The sequence below is a fragment of the Perca flavescens genome, chromosome 6 (assembly GCF_004354835.1).
Source record: "Perca flavescens isolate YP-PL-M2 chromosome 6, PFLA_1.0, whole genome shotgun sequence".
Lineage (NCBI taxonomy): Eukaryota > Metazoa > Chordata > Actinopteri > Perciformes > Percidae > Perca > Perca flavescens.
This window is the reverse complement of record NC_041336.1, coordinates 16,846,714-16,864,606: the sequence shown is the minus strand read 5'-3', so window position 1 is coordinate 16,864,606 and position 17,893 is coordinate 16,846,714. Positions and strand designations below refer to the sequence as shown.

Genomic DNA, 17,893 nt, shown 5'->3' with positions numbered 1-17,893 from the left:
CATTCAACATGCAGAGAAATAAACAGATAGACGCAAAGCTAAAACGCCAGTGTTGAGTCTTTATTGAACTTCCATGGTACAGAAAGACCACATTTCTACAGGAATGCTACTAAAAATCACAAGACTGGATATCTGGAGGATAGCACGAGCCACGCATGATGCCACCAGTACTATGTCTATCTGTAGTGTAAATGTGTGTGTGTGTGTGTGTGTGGAGGGGGGGTATTTCATGTCTCAAAGCTGCTTAGAAAAGTTGTCAAACACAAACTGACATTTGGCTCTGATAGATTCTATAAGACATCACTCACTGATAGATAAAATAGACATTTATAAATAATAGATTTGAAGCTAGTCTCACAGGTTTTCTTACTGTACACATGCACATTCATTGGAGAGACAGAAATGATGCTCCTTGATGTCCTACTTTCCTTTAGTGCTCCCAAGACAGTTGATATACAGTGACTTGAAACATGATATGAGGAAAATGATGCCGTTTTGTTTTCCAGGATTGGGATACTTGGCTGTCAGGTAAAAAAAAAAACTTGTCGTGGTATCGTCAGTCCTTTGATCACGCGTACAGTTCAGAGATGCTCTTTTCCATGATGACATAAATCTGTCTTTGTTGTTCACCATCGAAAACCTTTGGGAATCATTGATTTCTACAGGAATGCCTCTTCTATCCATTCCCGCTCTGAATATTTTATCTCCACCACTGGAAATACTCTATGCTTAACACACCTCTAACACAGTCCAGCAGGAACAGAGGGTGCTCACAAAGACTCGACAAAGAGGTGAACGTCAGCCAGATAATTAAGAAAACAAATCATGAGGAAAAACTGAAACAAAACAGACTCCTCTACACAACGCAGAGGAAAAAGCCACACTATTTGCATTTACGGCGCCCAAAGCAGGGAATAAACAGCAGTTTTTGGAGCGTGACATGTTAAACACATTGCCTGTTGGCTACAGCTGTGCCAAACAGCTTTGTGAAATGCCCCGTTCAGTGTTGGGAGATGCTGAGAATGGCTTTTAACCATTTACAAACCAGATAAAAGCCAGCTAAATTGAACTGAATTTGAGTGTCATGTAATGAAAAAACCGTCTGCTATTTTAGAATGAATACTGAACAGCTTCATATGTGCAGCTGAATCACTGGAAACAGCTGTGGAAGCACAGGTAGGGCATTTCAGGGGTAATGGGATGTTGCAGATCTGTTAAACTGCTTGTTTGTGAATTAGTCATGGCGGGTCGGAGCGCAGAGCATTTGGTTGGCTTGGCAGAGCTTGGGGCCATACAGGGGATGGAAAACAGGGAGCAGGTTACAGTGACGCGGAACCGCATAAAAGAAATTTATACCAAGCACAGAGGAAGAAAGGAAGGAGGGAGCAGCAGGGAGATGTGTTTGGGTTTTTTAGACCTAAGGGAAGCCGAGGAGTTTTGTTATGGGGGCACAGCCTCTGGTCATGTTGATGTTCCTCCTCAGGCCCCGTAGAAATGTTTACCATATGGAAAAATAGTCACCTCAGAGGTTCACGACTGGGATCCTGACACAGCAAGAGACACAGTGAAGAAGAGTGAGAGAGATAGAAAGACTAAGACAAAAAAGGAGGAGGGGAGGGTTGTGGGAAGCTTTGGGACTTCTGATGATGGGAGGAAAGACAGAAAGGGAGAGGTGAAGTGGAGCAGCGAGGCCTGAAGCTGGAAAAGTGGTGTACACGCAAACGGAAAGCTGCATCACAGGGGACTGAGAGGGCGGCGGGGGGAAGAGACGGAAGAGAAGGAGGTAGAAGTGGAAGGTGGAGGAAAAGCTGATGGGGAGGGAGGAAGTGAGAGGGAGCACTGGAGTACAGCACTATAATTATCTTGATTGAGATTAACTTTAAATACCCTCGAATAAAAGCATCATTTCATGGACGGTGACTGGGCCCACTATGACTCATCTGTAGAGGGGGTTTAAAACACTGATACATCTTACAACACTCCAGGCCTGAATACTCCTCAGAGAATAGCACTACTGTTCATTTCTACTCCATGTACATGCTTATAATGCAAAAGAGGTAATAAGGCTTCTTCACACACAAAGAAACAAACTTCGGTAACACTTTCCTTGAAGGTATCTACATAAGAGTGACATGACACTGTCATGACACATGAACCCTAACCCTAACTTGTCATGACAAAAACCGAATGACACTTTGTGACAAAAGCGTTATGTCATAAACGTTTATGACTTGTTTATGTTTATGACACGTTCATGACAGTGTCATGTCACTCTTATGTATCTATACTTCAATCCAGAGGTGCACACATGCAAATCAGACTCATAGACTTAGACTTGCGCACACTCGAAACTGAAGACTGGTGAGGCGACTCATTACCTCTCCCTGTCGGTGAAGGAGGCGGAGGTGCTGTGCAACGTCTGCCGGCTGTCCTCCGAAGCAAGGGAACGAGGGAGAGCGAGGGAGAGTGGGGGGGCCACGCCACGGGAAAGCGGGGGTGGATGCTGGGAACAGCTGTGATCGTAACTGGGAGAGAAGGATAGTGACACAGATAGATAGATAGAGAGGGAGAGGGAGGAGAGAGAGAGAGAGAGAGAGAGAGAGAGAGAGAGAGAGAGAGAGAGAGGAGAAAGGATGAAAGGAGGCAAGAAAATGAAAGGGATGGAGAGTGAAGAAGAGTGAGCAAAGGAGGGGTTGGTGGAGTAGGGAGTCAGACAAGAGGAAAAAGAAAGATGCAGACAGAGGGATGGGAAAAGATGGGAATTAAGGAAAAAAAGAGACTGAGAAGAAGAGGGACAGGAATAGAAACAGAGATGAAAGAACTCAAAGAAAGTTTGAGTTTGAGAGAGACAGATAACAGTAAAAGAAGGTGAGAGAGGAAGAAACAGTGCAGGAAATGATAGAGAGGGGTGAAATTAAGGGAGATAGACAGAGACACAGATAAGGAGAAACAGCAGAGTAAAGAGAAAAGACAAGAGGGGGGAGATACAGAGAAACAAAGTCAGAGAGCGTCGAGAACAGCCGAGCCATTTAGCATCAGCGAACACATTACTCTGCCACTGTGAGAGAGAATTAGTGCACTCATCGGACTCATTAAAATGCTGTCAGGGGAGAGAAGGAGGCAGAGCGAGAAATGGGTGAAGGAGACAGGCACTGTGGGACGGGGGAGGGAGGGAGTCAGAGGGGTGAGGTGGGAAGGATGCAACAAGGCAAAGAAATGGACAGAGGGGTGACGCATCACAGAGGTGGCGTGCCATTGTTTTCGTCAAGGAGGGTGAAGACACAGTCGAGAGTCACAGGGTCAGGCTCTTAGAGGCAAAAAAGCAGCCATAAAAGCCATCCTGCACCCTCATCTTCCTTCAGTAACACCTGTCCTCTTCTGGTTGACTTCTCTCTCTCTCTCTCTCTCTCTCTCTCTCTCTCCACATTCACACACAAACATCGTCACGCTTGATAACATTAGCCACACTAATGATTTTAGGGCTGGGAAAATCACTGAGCACATATGCCGCTCTTCTATAATCATAATGAACTGGACAGTGGCCAATTTCCACTATAGGCTATCATTTCAGTCCATCTGTACACCGGCCCTCCCGTTCATAGTGCGGCACTCTCTCCATCTAACACATGGCGTTATTTACACATTTATGACACTGAAGCACGAGCCAGTCTATAGAGATGGGCTGCTGCCATGTCTCCAGCCTTGAATCCCCGCTATTCTCATTTTTGTAAGGCCACTTTGGATCCACCAGTAGTGTGGGTTTTCCTCCCTGGCAGGGACCGGTGGAGTAAGTTATCGGAACAACAATGAAGGCCAGTCTCAGCAACAGAGAGAAAAGAGGCTTTTATCGTGTATCAGCTCAAGCTGGAGGATTATCTGTGGATCAGCAGTCGGACTGGCGGTGCTGGGAGAGATAGGAGACTGGTGAGGGAGATAAGAGGAGTACCAGCTGTGCAAAGACAGGCACTATTACAGCAATGCAATGGTGATAACTGGAAGTAAGCAAAGAACCTGAAGGAAGTAGGGGAACACAGGTATTCAGAGAAAGAAAGAAAAAGAACCTGGGAGGTGAATGGAAAAGAGGCCCAAGTAAAAGGAGGGAGGATTGGAGAGAGAGTGAGGGGAGATAATGTAAGAGTGTGGGAGCAAAACTGAGATTAAGAGAGAGTATGAAAAATAGATATGAAGAAGAATAAATTATACAGATCCAGGCAATGAAATGAAAAATTATGATATAATAGAAATGTGGGCAAGATGAGCAGATAAGAGAATTAGAGTAAGGAGGAGGAGAGTAAAAGTATAAATGGCTGAGAAAAAAAATGTGGGAGATGCAGAAAGAGAAGGAATGAGGGGTCCCAGCGGTCAAATAAACTAGGCGTTATTGGTTTGATCAGCAAGGCGTGGAAATGCTCCACTACATCACATAGATGACTCCTCATTTCCAGCTAATGGCCATGTGTGCAGCAAGCACTTCCTATGAGGCCTGAAAACATAACGTATCACAAACAGAACCCCCACCTTGTGTTAACATGCACTGAGAGGTTTAATGGCCGGTGGGCTGTTAAAGCACATTGACATCAGTGAAGCCATGTTATTGCTCAAGCCTGTAAAGCGACAGATCTGTTTTTGCTTCCAGTTCCATCCTATTGGTTATAGTCAGTAGTTAATTATTGCAACTCTAATGGCATTAAATGACACATCTGTGCCAACTGTGACTTTTCAGGAGCACAAGTGTTATTAATAAAGTCATTGTAATGTAATTACTTAGCTCTCACTTTAGGAAGGAATACATAAAACGGATAGACCAATTATCGGCCCTGTCTGATTATCGGGCCGTTTTTTTTGCCAGTTTGCAGATGATCTGTATCCGCGTTTTATTTACCGGATAACCGATAAAGTTAATTCATTAAAAAGTGCGCTACTTTGGCTCCGCTACAGCTCTGTGTCTGTCCCTCTGCTTGGGTTTCACTCCCCACTGAGTCTAACTTAATGTCCCACAACACTATCTGACTATCTTTTACTGTGTATTATGTTGAAAGTTCCTAATTTATTTAATAATTGCTTAAGCATTTACTGTAAACAAAGTTTAATTCTGACTTTTTTTTATTTCTTGCCTTTTGATTTTGATTTTCACTGTTAATGCACATTGGTTTCAAATATCAGTTATCGGTTTCATAAACTAATAATAATAATTGGTATCGGCCTTAAAAAAAACAGTATCGGTCGATCCCTAATACAAAGACACATTACGTAATCATTGACAACACGCACACAGACATGACAGACGGACCAACATGCACATGCAAACACATCTGTAACTATCAGGGTGTCATCTTCATAAATCCCTTCACATCTAGTACAATCCACCAATTTTCATCTTGATCCATCAGTGGGTAGAAAAAGGGGGAAGTCAAATTCTTGACTCTTTTAGTCCCATTCTTCAAAGCACAGTATACTCCAATCTCTTAATGCAGCACAGCCCTAGCTAATAAAGATATGTCTGTGACTTCCTCTTCAGTGTTTGGATATGCCTACGGATTATAACCAAGTCAACAAAAAGATGATTAGTCCCTCTAAGATTGCCAAGATTACCAAAGAAGCACAATTATCCAGCAAATGACGCGATACAAAGACAATTAGACTGAAGTGTGAACAAAGAATCCCAATGTTGTGTACCAGGGATAGTTTTATTGTGCTTTCCTATCTTGTTAATCATCTCATGACCCTTTAGGGGGTCCTGACCCCCAGGTTGGAAACGTCTGTTCTAAGTAAATCTACAACTGACCTCAGTACATCCCTGCTTTAACTGAGGCACGTTATTCTAGGAATCAATTTTCTCGGAGCAAATGTAATCCATGGGGTCTACACAATGCGTTCAGACAAAGCACCTCATTTAACCTCAAACTCGGTCTTAAACAGCCCAATTTAGAAATTGAAATGCTGTCATATTAAGGGAAGCATCTTGTATTGAAGCTCAAACTGGTCTGCACCTGGCTGTGTGTGTTCTTAAAATGATAAATAGTCTTATCTACAACCTTAGCATTAAAAAAAAACTTCCCTCATGCTGTGGGATAGGTGTTCAGCTCATACAGGGAAAGTTTGCTAATCCTTGCTCTTATTCAGCAATGCCCACTTCACATTTATGTGGCAATACACACACACACACACACACACACACACACACACACACACACACACACACAGAATATTTTAAAGGAGAGAGTTTAGGTTCCTACCAGAGTTTGGCTGTAATAACGACTGCCGTCAGGATGAGCAGCGAGGAGATGGTCACTGTGACGTAGAACTGAGGGTCCACTGTAACACACACACACAAACACACACACACACACACGTGCAATTACTTATCTCAGACCATGACCATGTATAATTTGTATCCAGGACAAAAGAAGAAATCAATGAAGCCAGCTGAAACATGAAATTGGATGTGCGAGACGCTGGCCTCCAACTATAACACTAATCCGATGACGTCTTCTCTATATCTTGCATTTTGACAGCGGCCAATTCCTCACTGTGAGTGATGAGAACTTTATTAGGCATTCCCCCGCCACAGACACAGCCGGCTGCACACAGCAGCCTTCACCCTGGTGACAGCTAATTCCCTGGAGGACTTGTGGTATGTGTGTGTGTTCACGTGGACTGTGGCTCGTGGCCACCTTTATTTAGAAATCCTTTCTGTGCATCTCCTGAAGCCCACCTTCCTCAGGCTCCGTCTCCTCCGCCTCCGTGCCTCCATCCTCGACTCCCTCCTGGTCCTTAGACTCCAGCGGCATGTCCTCTCGGGGCTGCATGCTTGCAGGCCAGTCTGGCTTGGCGGTGCTTGCCTCCTGCTGGTTACCATGCTGGTGCAGGGGGTCAGTTTCCTGGCTAGAAAGGAAGTGGTAGGTCTCATCCTCCAGAGGCTGTGTGGGACCCCAGACTACCGCCCACAGAGGGGTGGGCGTGACCTGGGCTGTAACGGACACCTGGACAGACCGGGCGTCCACCTGCTCCTCGCCCTCACTGTCGTCTCGGTTACAGGTGGAAGGCTGTGTCACCAGAGCAACCAGGAGAAGGCAGACAAGGCAGCGGAGGGCAGTCAGTCGTGCGACAGGAGAGATGGAGCTGGAAGAGAAGTGGAGAAAGAATGAGAGGTTGTGGAGTGACAGAGAAGTTATCTGAGAAAACGTATTGTCCCCAGGCGTCCTGCACGACCTCATCAGCTCAGAAATTGAATCTTATTCCAGCCATCACTCAAACTGACATTTAATGCATCTGCACCCTATACATCCCTCCTTCACCTTCGTTACCATCCACCTTACCATCTCTCCATCGCTTCGCTCTGTTCACTGACACTCCGCTCCTCCGATCATCTCTCTCTGTAAGACAGGACAGAGGGGCAAGAGAGGGATAGAGAGGGAGAGAAAGGGGGAGGGTCCAGCTTTTTTCTTCTTTTATGTTGCCAGATAAAACCATGTTAACTAGACACCAGGAAGAGTATTGGCAGAAAACAGAAACGGTCATCTTTATAAAAACATTTAAATAAAAAAAAAAACATACACACACAGACTCCCCTGGGCTTTTAAATTTAACGCTCAATTATGCGCCACGTTTATACAGTATCCACATCTGCATTCAAAAACACCCAGAAGTACATACTCATTGTCTGTTCTGTTCTCTCACACATTTACAGTGAACACACCTGAGCACAGCACATTAATCATCATTAGAAGCATCATGCATTGAGCCAATACTCTATATGGCACTTGGAGCAAAGAGAGGTAACTTCCTTTCCACAACTGCTGCCTAAATGCCACAGAAATGTCACTTAGAGACACACGAGCACACCGGGAGACGGACACAAACACACACACACTCCGACACATATCAGTTATCATGCCTACCTCTGGCAGTGGAGAGAGGGAATGAGAGAGAAAGGGGGAGATACAGAGAACAAGTGAGAAAAAAAGCATTGGTTGCCTTAGCGACTGAGACATGCAGAGTCTGCTAGAGTAAGAGAGGGGAGAGAGAGCGATGTAGGGAGGGCAGGAGACTGTAGGAAAGAGATTTAAATGCTAATTATGTGTTGTTTTTTAAGAAACTGGCTCAATTAAACGGAGGCAAAGGAAAAGAAATGAATTTGACGAGGCAAACAGAAATGATACGGAGGACGACATTGGTAAGCTCATTTTAGAGGCAGGAGGTTAAAAAAAAACTCTTCAATTATATTTACAAAAACAGGCAAGGACACCCCAGAGACAGAAATACAGAAAGCAAGAGGAGGGAGGGTACGAGGGGAATAAAGATAGAATAAAATTTAATTTGCATTCATTTACACAGAGCAGGGCGATGAACTGGTGTTTGAAGAAGAGGCAGGGTCGGATTGAAATAAAAAAAAAAGAGACAACAAGAGATGCCAATTTGGAGGTAAGAGTCAAAGGGTGACAGCTTTATTGTATGTGGAAATATTTACATGTAAAGCAATCTGCCTATCACTCACATATACACACGCACTCCCCGTCTTCATCCATACGCTCCCCCCGCCGACACTGACAGTCAGTCTGTCACACTTCACTCCCCTGCACCCTCCTTCGCTGTCACTACGCTCCCTCTCTCGCTCTCTCATTTCCTCTTCATGGCTGCAGGCCGTGGTGTCCTCAGCATGAGAAACCAGCACTCACTGGAGAATGCAGCGCAACCACGAGCCGGACCCTCTATCCTCCACAATGTCTTTTCCTTCAGCGTTGTCATCATCATCCTCGTAATCTAAATTTGATAAGGAGGTCATGAGGATTTGTTGTGACATGCATCATCTAAAATTAACATGATAATGAAGTCTGCAATTCCATGGTTACTCATTGAGCGTGCCAGTCAGTAAATGAAGACATGAAAACGTGTGAAATGCAGTGTGTGTCTGTACCATCAGTCTCCTCGTCATCTTCTGTGTCCCCCTCTGATTCCAGCGAACAGGACTCCAACCGACTGTCTCTCTTCACTGTGACATCACCCCTTCAACATTCACATCCACATTAATTAAACGGCTAATATCAATAGAGGTGTGTTATATTCATTAGCACCTTATACAAGCTTTAGAATTAGCAGTGCACTTAGCCTTGGAAAAATATGCAAATAAGAAATTTCGTTGAGCAGTTCAGTCTAAAATCTTTTTTATCTGAGTAGTGTTGACATGTGTTGAGCCTACCTCTGCTTCCCAGAACTGGGGAGCTGCTCCCATACGATGAGGTCGTGACCTCCAGTGACCCACCGGTGGTCTCCGCTTCCTGTGGCCCACGCTGTAAAGCAGAGGATTCTGGGAGCATCGGGCCAGGAGAGAGAGGCCAGGTACTGACATTGAGGCAGAGAGAATACTAGAGGGAGGAGAGGGAGATGAAGGGAATGGAGGTGAACAGAGGAAAACAAAGTGCTTTCGATTTTGTCTTAAGTCCTTATTGTGCCTTCACTCTATCAAAGTGGAGCAAGTTACTTCTGGTTGCACATGGTTTACTCTGTGACTCACAATTGAGCGAGCTCTCTCCATTCGCCAGATCATAGCAGGAGCCAATTAGGAGGCCTCCTGTCTGGTGAACACAATCTGTTACCCCGGTGATGCTGTTGTGATTGGTCAGTCTGGACATGGTTCCTGTGATAATTGGACAGATGTTAGGTGGAAAGATTATGCAAATGTTCCTTCATCTACCTTGCTTTTTCAATCATCCTGAAAGAAAGAAAGAAGGAAAGAAAGAAAGAAAGAAAGAAAGAAAGACAGACAGACAGACAGACAGACAGACAGACAGACAGACAGACACACACGCACACACATACGCACACTTTCATTCCAGGGCTTACCGGTCCTCCAGTGCAGGATCTTGAGCCAGGCTCGACCATAAGACAGGAACACTCTGTCTCCCCTCGGGCTGAGGGTCAGACGCCCGCCCGACCCCCCTCCACAGCCCGTCACCTGTTCGCCCCAGTGGTGCAGCAGCCGCAGGGGGTCTCGATCTGAACACCGGTTCTCCCACACAGACACCCCTCCCTCTGCCGAGCCGCTGAACACCAGCGGACCCTGAGACTGTGGAGGGCACAGGAGACATGGTTGTCATGGTGATCTGAGTCTTTACCCAGTGCGTGTGTGTATGTGTGCGTGAGTGTGTGTATGTGTGTGTGTGAGAGAGAGAGAGAGAGAGAGAGAGAGAGAGAGAGAGAGAGAGAGAGAGAGAGAGAGAGAGAGAGAGAGATATATACACAGAAAAAGGGAAAGAGTGTGTATGTATGTTTGTGTGAAGGGAAAAGAAGTGTGTGTGAACAGTTTGAAAATGTACGTTTCTGAGCCGCTGTTGGTTTTTAATGGATTGTGTGCTTTGCATGATAAACAACAAAGAGGATGACAATGATGTGCTACGCTTTAATGCTTTAGGCATATTTTGATGATTGCAAATTGAAACAAAAATGTGCATATGTAGCTCTGGATTTCAATATTCATAAAAAGCCTTTTTGCTCCAAATTTGTACAGTATGCTTTCTAAAAATGGCGAGCTAAACGACTTACATCTCAATAAATATCTTTGATATCTGTTTGAAAGCATAAACAAGGAAAGCTGTGAGGATAAGAGCGAGAAATAAAGCTGTTTGATTTCCTGAGGAGGGGCTTTTTCACAAATTAATAATCAAGAGTTCTAAAACTACTTTAGACAGCTTCTACAGAGAGAGAAACATTGGCGTTTTTTTTTTTTTATCAGCCTTTAAAAATAGGCTGAACATGAAAACAGCTTGAGCATCTTCAGTGTGAACATAACATGATAAAAAGCGAGAAAGCACATCACGGAACGTAGGTGAGTGACCCACCCACCTGGATGGAGGTGACTGCTTCCTGGTGAGCATTGATTGACTGGCAGTTTTCGAAAGTTTGCCAGCTCCAGGCTTGCACTTTCCCCCCGTCTGAGGGGTGACAGAGGGTGAGGTTAACATGTGCTGACAGGCGGCTGGCAGTCATTATTGTTGGTCACGGTCGATCCACCTGAGCCTGACTGCCTAATCTGTGCGCCACCATCTCTCTGATTCAGCCCAATAGCCATGCGCTACACTCACTAATTCGCTGGCAGATGATGCCTACATATTAGCAAATATGTGCATGTCTCCTCCAAAGCACATAGATGTACAGAAATAGATGTAAAATAAAAATACAATATAATACCACTATGTCAAATTCCAACTATTGTGTTCACTTCACTTTGTCACTAGGTCATATTTTTCCACACAAAAACACACCTGATCCAGTGATGAAGTAGCCCTCTTCCTCTGGCAAAAAGCAGAGTGCAGTCACAGCATTGAACGTGTAGATAGACTTAACACACTGCCCTGGAAGTAACAGGAAAATACTAATTTAATTGACAGGACACAGACCACCAGTCACACAGGCATACATTGATTACGATGTACACACACAGAGACACGTTTCCCTGAGGCTCTGTCTACCTTAATATATGTATATATATGTATATACTGTATATCTGTGTGTGTGTGTGTGTGTGTGTGTGTGTGTGTGTGTGTGTGTGTGTGTGTGTGTGTGTGGTTAAGCATACCAATGCTCAGGGCCCAGATCTTCACATAGCAGTCTGCCGAGCCACTCAAAATAAACCTCTCCTTGTCGGACAAAGACAGGGACCGGGCTGGCGAGAGGGCAAACACAGACAGAAGAGCGGGAGGGGACAGGGGAAGACGAGGAGGAGGAGGAGAATGAGGAGGAGGAAAGAATGGGGATCAGAAAAAGAGAGAGAGAGAGAAGAGGACAAAAAGATTAAGCTGAGAGGAAGCTGTAAATAAGTGATGATGTACAAAAAGGGGACAGATTGCAAGAAAGAGGCAAAGAGAGAATAGGCATGATTTAAAAAAAGAAAGTAATAATTAGTCTATGAACACTGTGTGACTATTAGTTCGACTGAGCTGCGTAATCTATGTGCTGCACTTCTCAATTTGGTATTTTAGGTGGGGAAGCAGGTGGGGAGGGAGTGTAGGAGGCGAGCCAGAGAGGGAGTTGGAGTTCAAGTGATGGAAGGCTGCCTGCTACAGACAGACAGCGAACTCTCTAAAGTGCCTACTGAGGTTATCTCTCGCTGGGGTTGATCTGATGAACTGCTCCTATAATTACCAGACAGCAGGACACAGGCATTACTCAGCTGTAGTTGGTGCACATGTAAGGATGTGGATGTGTGTGTGTGTGTGCAACCGTGTGTGTCCTCACCCAGCCTCCTGCAGTACTCAGGGGGAGGCGCAGACAGACAGGTGACTCCACCAGCGTGACCCCCCAGGTTCTTGTGCTCCGTTGCAGTGGGAACGTGCCACACCTTCACCGTCGTATCTCGGCTTAGAAGAGGAAGATGGATGCAGCGAGAAAGCGAGGATGTAGAAGGGTAGAAAGTGAGTTAGAGAGTGAGAGAAGGTGAAAACAAGCAAAGTTAAAAGGCGTTCGACATAAATCGCGAGAGATTTGCACCGGGCCATCTCGGCAGGGGGAAGAAAAATAAATATGTCAGACAGCGAGGGAGAGAGCGGGAGCATATTAAGTGATAAATTAGGTGAAATTTTCACTTTGCACATCCATTATGCAAATAGGACCTTCTTTCCTGCTTTACCTTCCAGAAACCACCAGGTTGTCAACAGCAACCACACAGGTGACGATGTCATTGTGACCCTCCAACAGCCGCAAGCGAAACTTTGCTTTCTCCCAAGACGATTTGAGGGATGCAAATTCAGCCTCTGTAAAGGAAATGATTTGTCCAATTAGCAATGTTGACTCATCAGCACCCCAGCTTGTTAATCTACACACTTCTTCAATATGGATTAGTCTGCCACCACGAAACATGGGGCTTATTTAGCTGCAAGGATGCAAAACGTGGGTCCTGTCTTCAGGGAAGCAAATGCAGGCTGTTGGTTTTAATACTGACAGCCACATGAGCTTGTTGGGAATACCTGTGGCATACATGATATAATCTGATTTAAGATGTTAACGACAAAATAAGGGCACTTCTGTGGCCGGGTTGGATCAGTGGTAGAGCAGGCGCACATATACTGAGAGGTTTATGCCTCGACGCAGAGGTCCCGGGTTTGAATCTGACCTGTGACAAATTTCCTGCGTGTCTTCCCCCTTTCTCACCCCTTTCTCACCTAGCTGTACTGTCAAATATTAAAAGGCGGAAAAGCCCCAAAAAATAATCTTTAAAAAAAAATAAGGGCACTGCATTGTGCTTTTGATTGCCTGCGATAAACTATAATAATAATGTACTCAATCAGACCTGACTGTCGAATGTGCTGATCTGTGTCAAAGTCAGAGCAGCCTCCTGACACGTCTCGGCAGTGATCCGACACCTTGGCCGGCTCTGTCCTTTCCTGCTGTCTGCCTATCCGTGCTCCCCCTCCTGTTTCCCTCTGCCTGGCAGCCGGCGCTGGCGTTGCTTGAGCTTTGGACTTCTCTTCTCCCTTAAGGATCTTGGAGGCTGGAGGCGTTTGTGATGGAAGGGCCTCAGGGGTATCCTCCCTGTGCCAGTGCAGAAAAGCGAAAGCTGAATGAATAACCAAGATGCAAGCGGCACACAACATCCTCTGTGACAGGGAGCATACCTGTAGAGCTTCTCCAAGTCCCACACAAACAAAAACAGTACTTCTTAATGAGCTCCTAGTCTGTGTATTGGAAAGAGTGTTTCATTCAATTAGATTTTTTCTTGTTGAATATCCACACGTTGATTCCAATTATCTGCCCTGAGGGGCTTCAATAGGAAGGATGACATCTCTGAATGATGTTTACATTACACATTATCGACAGTGGAAAGCGTGACAGTATTTGACCTCCAGTGTGTTTAGACAGACGTACAAAAAAGATCAAAGGCTTCAAAGTGAATGTTGTTGCTTTTGAAGAATTATGCTTTTCTCCATCTGCCCCCTCTTGTTGGTACCTCTCCCTCACTTCCTTACACTTGTCTTTTCATCTTCTCCTTTTTTCCGTCTCCCACAATCCCCAGAGTTTGCTGCGGGCCAGAAAGCTGCAGCTGAAGCTCAGCCAATCTGGAACGCAGCTCCGCCTTCCTGGAGATCTGAGAGGGAAGAAGGCACGAGATTGGTTGTAAACCAAGCCAGTAAATCCACAAGTTGTTTATATGCACAACCAATATACTCCGCCTGTCTTGATTTATTAGACTGCAACTGGCAATGCAGTACACTGTACTGTCTGATTGTGAGATATGAAAGATGCATGAATGAGTGAATCAGGCCTGTCAACTTGTGACTGAAAGTGTCTGTTTCCTGTGTTAAAGGAGAACTCCACCAGTTTTACACATAAATGTCTACTTCTTTAATTGAGAAAACATTTATATGAGATCTTTAGTGGCTCTGGTGGTGCTTTGTTACATCTGAGACAATAACCCCTGATGATGTAATCATGATCTCATCAGGGTTGTCTCTGCTTGGGCTTGGAGATGACAATTTATTTTACAGAAAGTGGGGACATGTTGTTTAAAAATATTTGGGCAATTGTAGGCAGGCAGGGTATAACAAGACAGAATTGTGTGATTGAACATTGTGGGCAATGTAGGATCCAATGTTTGACCGTTATTAGAGACTACAGTTGAAGTCTGAATGTCTGCTTCTTCTATTTTGACAATAAAAAAAGAAAACAATATAAAAAAACTCATTTCATATTAAATGCCCTGTATTTAAAAAAAAAAATACTGAAGTAAAAGTATCAAAAGCGGAAATACTCGTTGGTAGCAGTATAACCCTTGTTATTGATTAATTGATACACATCTGTGTAAGCAGCATTTTAATTATGTATCTTGTCTGGTTTAATCTAGCCTAATTATAGTAGCTATATTCTGCACTGTGTAGGGTAGTTTAATCTTCAACGATAAATCATATTCTAAAAGACGTATTATATATTTTCAATGTAAAACTTCAGTTTGAAAAGCAACAAGTAACCTTATCTGTCAAATAAATGTATTGAGGTAAAAAGTAAAATATTTCCCACTATGAAGTAGCATAAAATGGAAATACTTAAACTGCAAACCGGTAATCTTGAAGATTTTCATTCAAATAAATGTCTGTTGAGTCTACTGCTGAAGGAGGTATTACAATGGTGATTGAGCATATGGCTTACAGATGAAAGTATTGCGATATCTATATGCAGTATTACGAACAATTCCATTTTTACTCAAATACAAATTCTAAATCAACCAGAACTGAAATCTTAACAATTGCCACTTTAAATACTTAGGTAGTTACGTTCTACTATTTTTACAAGTGATAAATAAGTAAATCCATTAACTTTTTCCCAAAATGTGAAATCTGTGTGTTACTTATATGAGATTATTCATTGTAAATACTGTGTAATATATTTTTTAAAGGGAATTTATTTTGTTATTTCTGTTTTACAATCATTTTCTGATTAGCGGTTTCATCATACACTGTAAGTTCATACAAGGAAATGCAACTTAGTCACAGAAATGAATCATGGGTACCAGTAACCTTCACCATCACTACCGAATAATCTTCAACTGCAAATGTGTGCAACAGCATTTATTTTCCTGTTTCCAATTAGGGGATTAGAATAGGGGGGCAGTGCAGTACAGAAAAAACACTGTTGTAGGGCATGACCATAACTTACAGAATTCAGATTTTGCCCTTTAACACAGCAAGGCTCTCCTAAAGTTCCTGATCATTATTTTTCTAATGCACTCTGCTCAACGTGAAACCTTCTGATTTCCAAAATTCCTAGGGCAAAAGCTGTCAAATTATTCATTTCCACCATTATCATTAATTCATGTTAATCACATATTTTTTTCTTTATGATATCCCAAATTTATGATACCTTACTTCATAACTTTGTAGCATCGCAGAACACCATTAAAACAATTTTTATATAACCATGTGAGCTTGGCTACTATGTGCCAAATATGATGTGTAATATTTAATGGTGTATTTTAATGATGTATAAATAAGCAGCTCTACTCTACTGAATTTTTCAACCTGTGTCAGCTGGTGAAGATGGATATGTTCTAATGTTTTAATTTTTGACTGAATCTGTGTCTGTGCTTTAGTAAAGTCTGCAGTCATAACCTGTTGTTACACCTGAGGGAAATCTATTCAGGATTGGCAAAAGTCACACAGATTACACACACAGTTAACATTGGGACAAAAAGGCAGATGAAGTGTTTCTGTACCTTGAATCTCTCCTCTGGGGTAAGACTGATCTTTATTTCCAGATTTCCAATCTGTCTCAACTTCTTCTGAAGCTTCCTCACCTCCCCCATTAGAAGCTCTGGGCTTGTCGAAAGCGCTGCGGGTTAACTACACTTTACACTGCCAAGCTGACTTAGAGTATTGTGTCAAAGACGCAACATTTGTCTTTTAATGAAAACACGGGAGAGGTTTAAATAAATAAACATGTATCAGAAGGCTCGGAAGTGGGTTGAAGAGACGTGTCGCCGGATGTTGATGACACAGTTGACGTGTATAACTTGTCCTTACAGCGACACCATGTGGACGGATAACATATTGCATTAAAAAAAAAAAGGTTAACAATAAATAGACTTGTACAGTACATTTACCGTTCTCGGGTTTTCATTTAATCAGACATGATTGTGTATGGTTGTATATGTTACATGCAATTAATTCACAAAACAAAAGTCTAACTGACCCAAAGTCTGTCAACCGGAGGACGAAGGACAGTAACTCTGTGCTGCCTTCAAGTGCTATTCCATCAAGTCATATTTTTGTGTCTCCAAATCGAGATTAAGAATAAAAACTAAATTAAATAAACTAAATCATAATAGCTGATTTATTTTGGAGATTTAGCAGCAAGGTGACATAGGAGAGTCATAGGAAAGCCATTCGCACTTCGATATTTGTTAGATAAAAACGAATGTTTGACAAATAAACATCACCAAATGTTAGGCATGCACATACACTTGATTAGACAAGGAAAAATGTCATTCAGCATTTAGAATAAACTTTTTATTTTTATATATTCATTTTTTTTTTTTTTAAACTGTCGAGAACACAGGCTCTAACCATCGAATTCCTGCACGGTTTAAACTAAAACTGAACTAAATGTGCAGAAAAGCAATATTCAATTTACTCGAATAGGACAAGGACACTCAACAAATTGTCACATTTGAGAAGCTATAACAAGTCGCAAAGATCAAGGCTATATAAGTTTGTAACTCTAGGGGCTCCCTGATCCCTCAGACTCAAGGCTGGATAAACAATGGGGCAAGGCCTAAAATGGTCTGGGACAGCTGGGACCCCTGGCGGGTAAATGCAGCCCTACTTGGACCCCTGGGTCAAGTGTAGGCTCCTAAGGTGTGAGGAGGATAAACATTTACAGAATACAGGTAGATAGTTATTCATTTGAGAGTGAATTACGCAGAAACAAATTAATTTTACACACATTAACCAAAGGGAAGTTAATAAGTAATTTGAGGGTACGTACTAAATTACTAAAAGTGGGGTAAAGTGTATTACGCGCACAATTTAGTAATATGAAATTATAAATTGTAATTTAAGAGAACAAAATATATTTGAAGGAACGATTAAAAGTTCCTCATGACCCTGTCACTTACGGCACTCGATTACTTCCGAAAGCACATAAACGCAGCTTGCCTCCACTCACAACTTAAACTCTGTCAAAGTCAAACAACCATGAACGGACTATAGACAGAATATAAGGAACGGACGTGGTTAAAATCCGTGTATATTCCTTCTTATATACTGTCTATGGTAGATTCCCAATTTAACCGCCGTTGTAAACATACCAACTAGCTGACCGAAGACATGTTACATTTCAGAACGTTTTTATTTAACTGTGTCCCTCAGTTACAGGAAGTGACATCAACACATATACACACACACAC

General features: G+C 43.1%; 2 protein-coding genes across 4 annotated transcripts; both read right to left on the bottom strand.

Annotated features, from left to right (window-relative positions):
* Nucleotides 1-1,453: 1,453 nt before the first annotated feature.
* On the bottom strand, nucleotides 1,454-8,567 carry pianp (PILR alpha associated neural protein). Of its 3 annotated transcripts, XM_028581031.1 has the most exons (6): nucleotides 8,498-8,567; nucleotides 7,320-8,214; nucleotides 6,716-7,122; nucleotides 6,237-6,315; nucleotides 2,379-2,525; nucleotides 1,454-1,544 (listed from the first exon to the last, which is right to left on the bottom strand). In XM_028581031.1, exons 2-6 carry the CDS (start codon nucleotides 7,328-7,330, stop codon nucleotides 1,523-1,525), a joined length of 666 nt encoding a protein of 221 aa, XP_028436832.1. In that variant the 5' UTR covers nucleotides 7,331-8,214; nucleotides 8,498-8,567; the 3' UTR covers nucleotides 1,454-1,522. The 3 variants fall into 3 exon arrangements, with proteins under 3 accessions (XP_028436832.1, XP_028436833.1, XP_028436831.1); XM_028581032.1 differs by lacking the exon at nucleotides 2,379-2,525; XM_028581030.1 differs by lacking the exons at nucleotides 1,454-1,544; nucleotides 2,379-2,525 and adding an exon at nucleotides 2,652-4,307.
* Nucleotides 8,418-16,836, bottom strand: si:ch211-154o6.3 (vegetative incompatibility protein HET-E-1). Its single transcript, XM_028580977.1, has 13 exons — nucleotides 16,202-16,836; nucleotides 13,962-14,080; nucleotides 13,286-13,527; nucleotides 12,626-12,749; nucleotides 12,235-12,356; nucleotides 11,576-11,662; nucleotides 11,262-11,351; nucleotides 10,843-10,931; nucleotides 9,844-10,066; nucleotides 9,515-9,637; nucleotides 9,200-9,365; nucleotides 8,918-9,006; nucleotides 8,418-8,763 (listed from the first exon to the last, which is right to left on the bottom strand). Exons 1-13 carry the CDS (start codon nucleotides 16,289-16,291, stop codon nucleotides 8,675-8,677), a joined length of 1,653 nt encoding a protein of 550 aa, XP_028436778.1. The 5' UTR covers nucleotides 16,292-16,836; the 3' UTR covers nucleotides 8,418-8,674.
* Nucleotides 16,837-17,893: the final 1,057 nt, after the last annotated feature.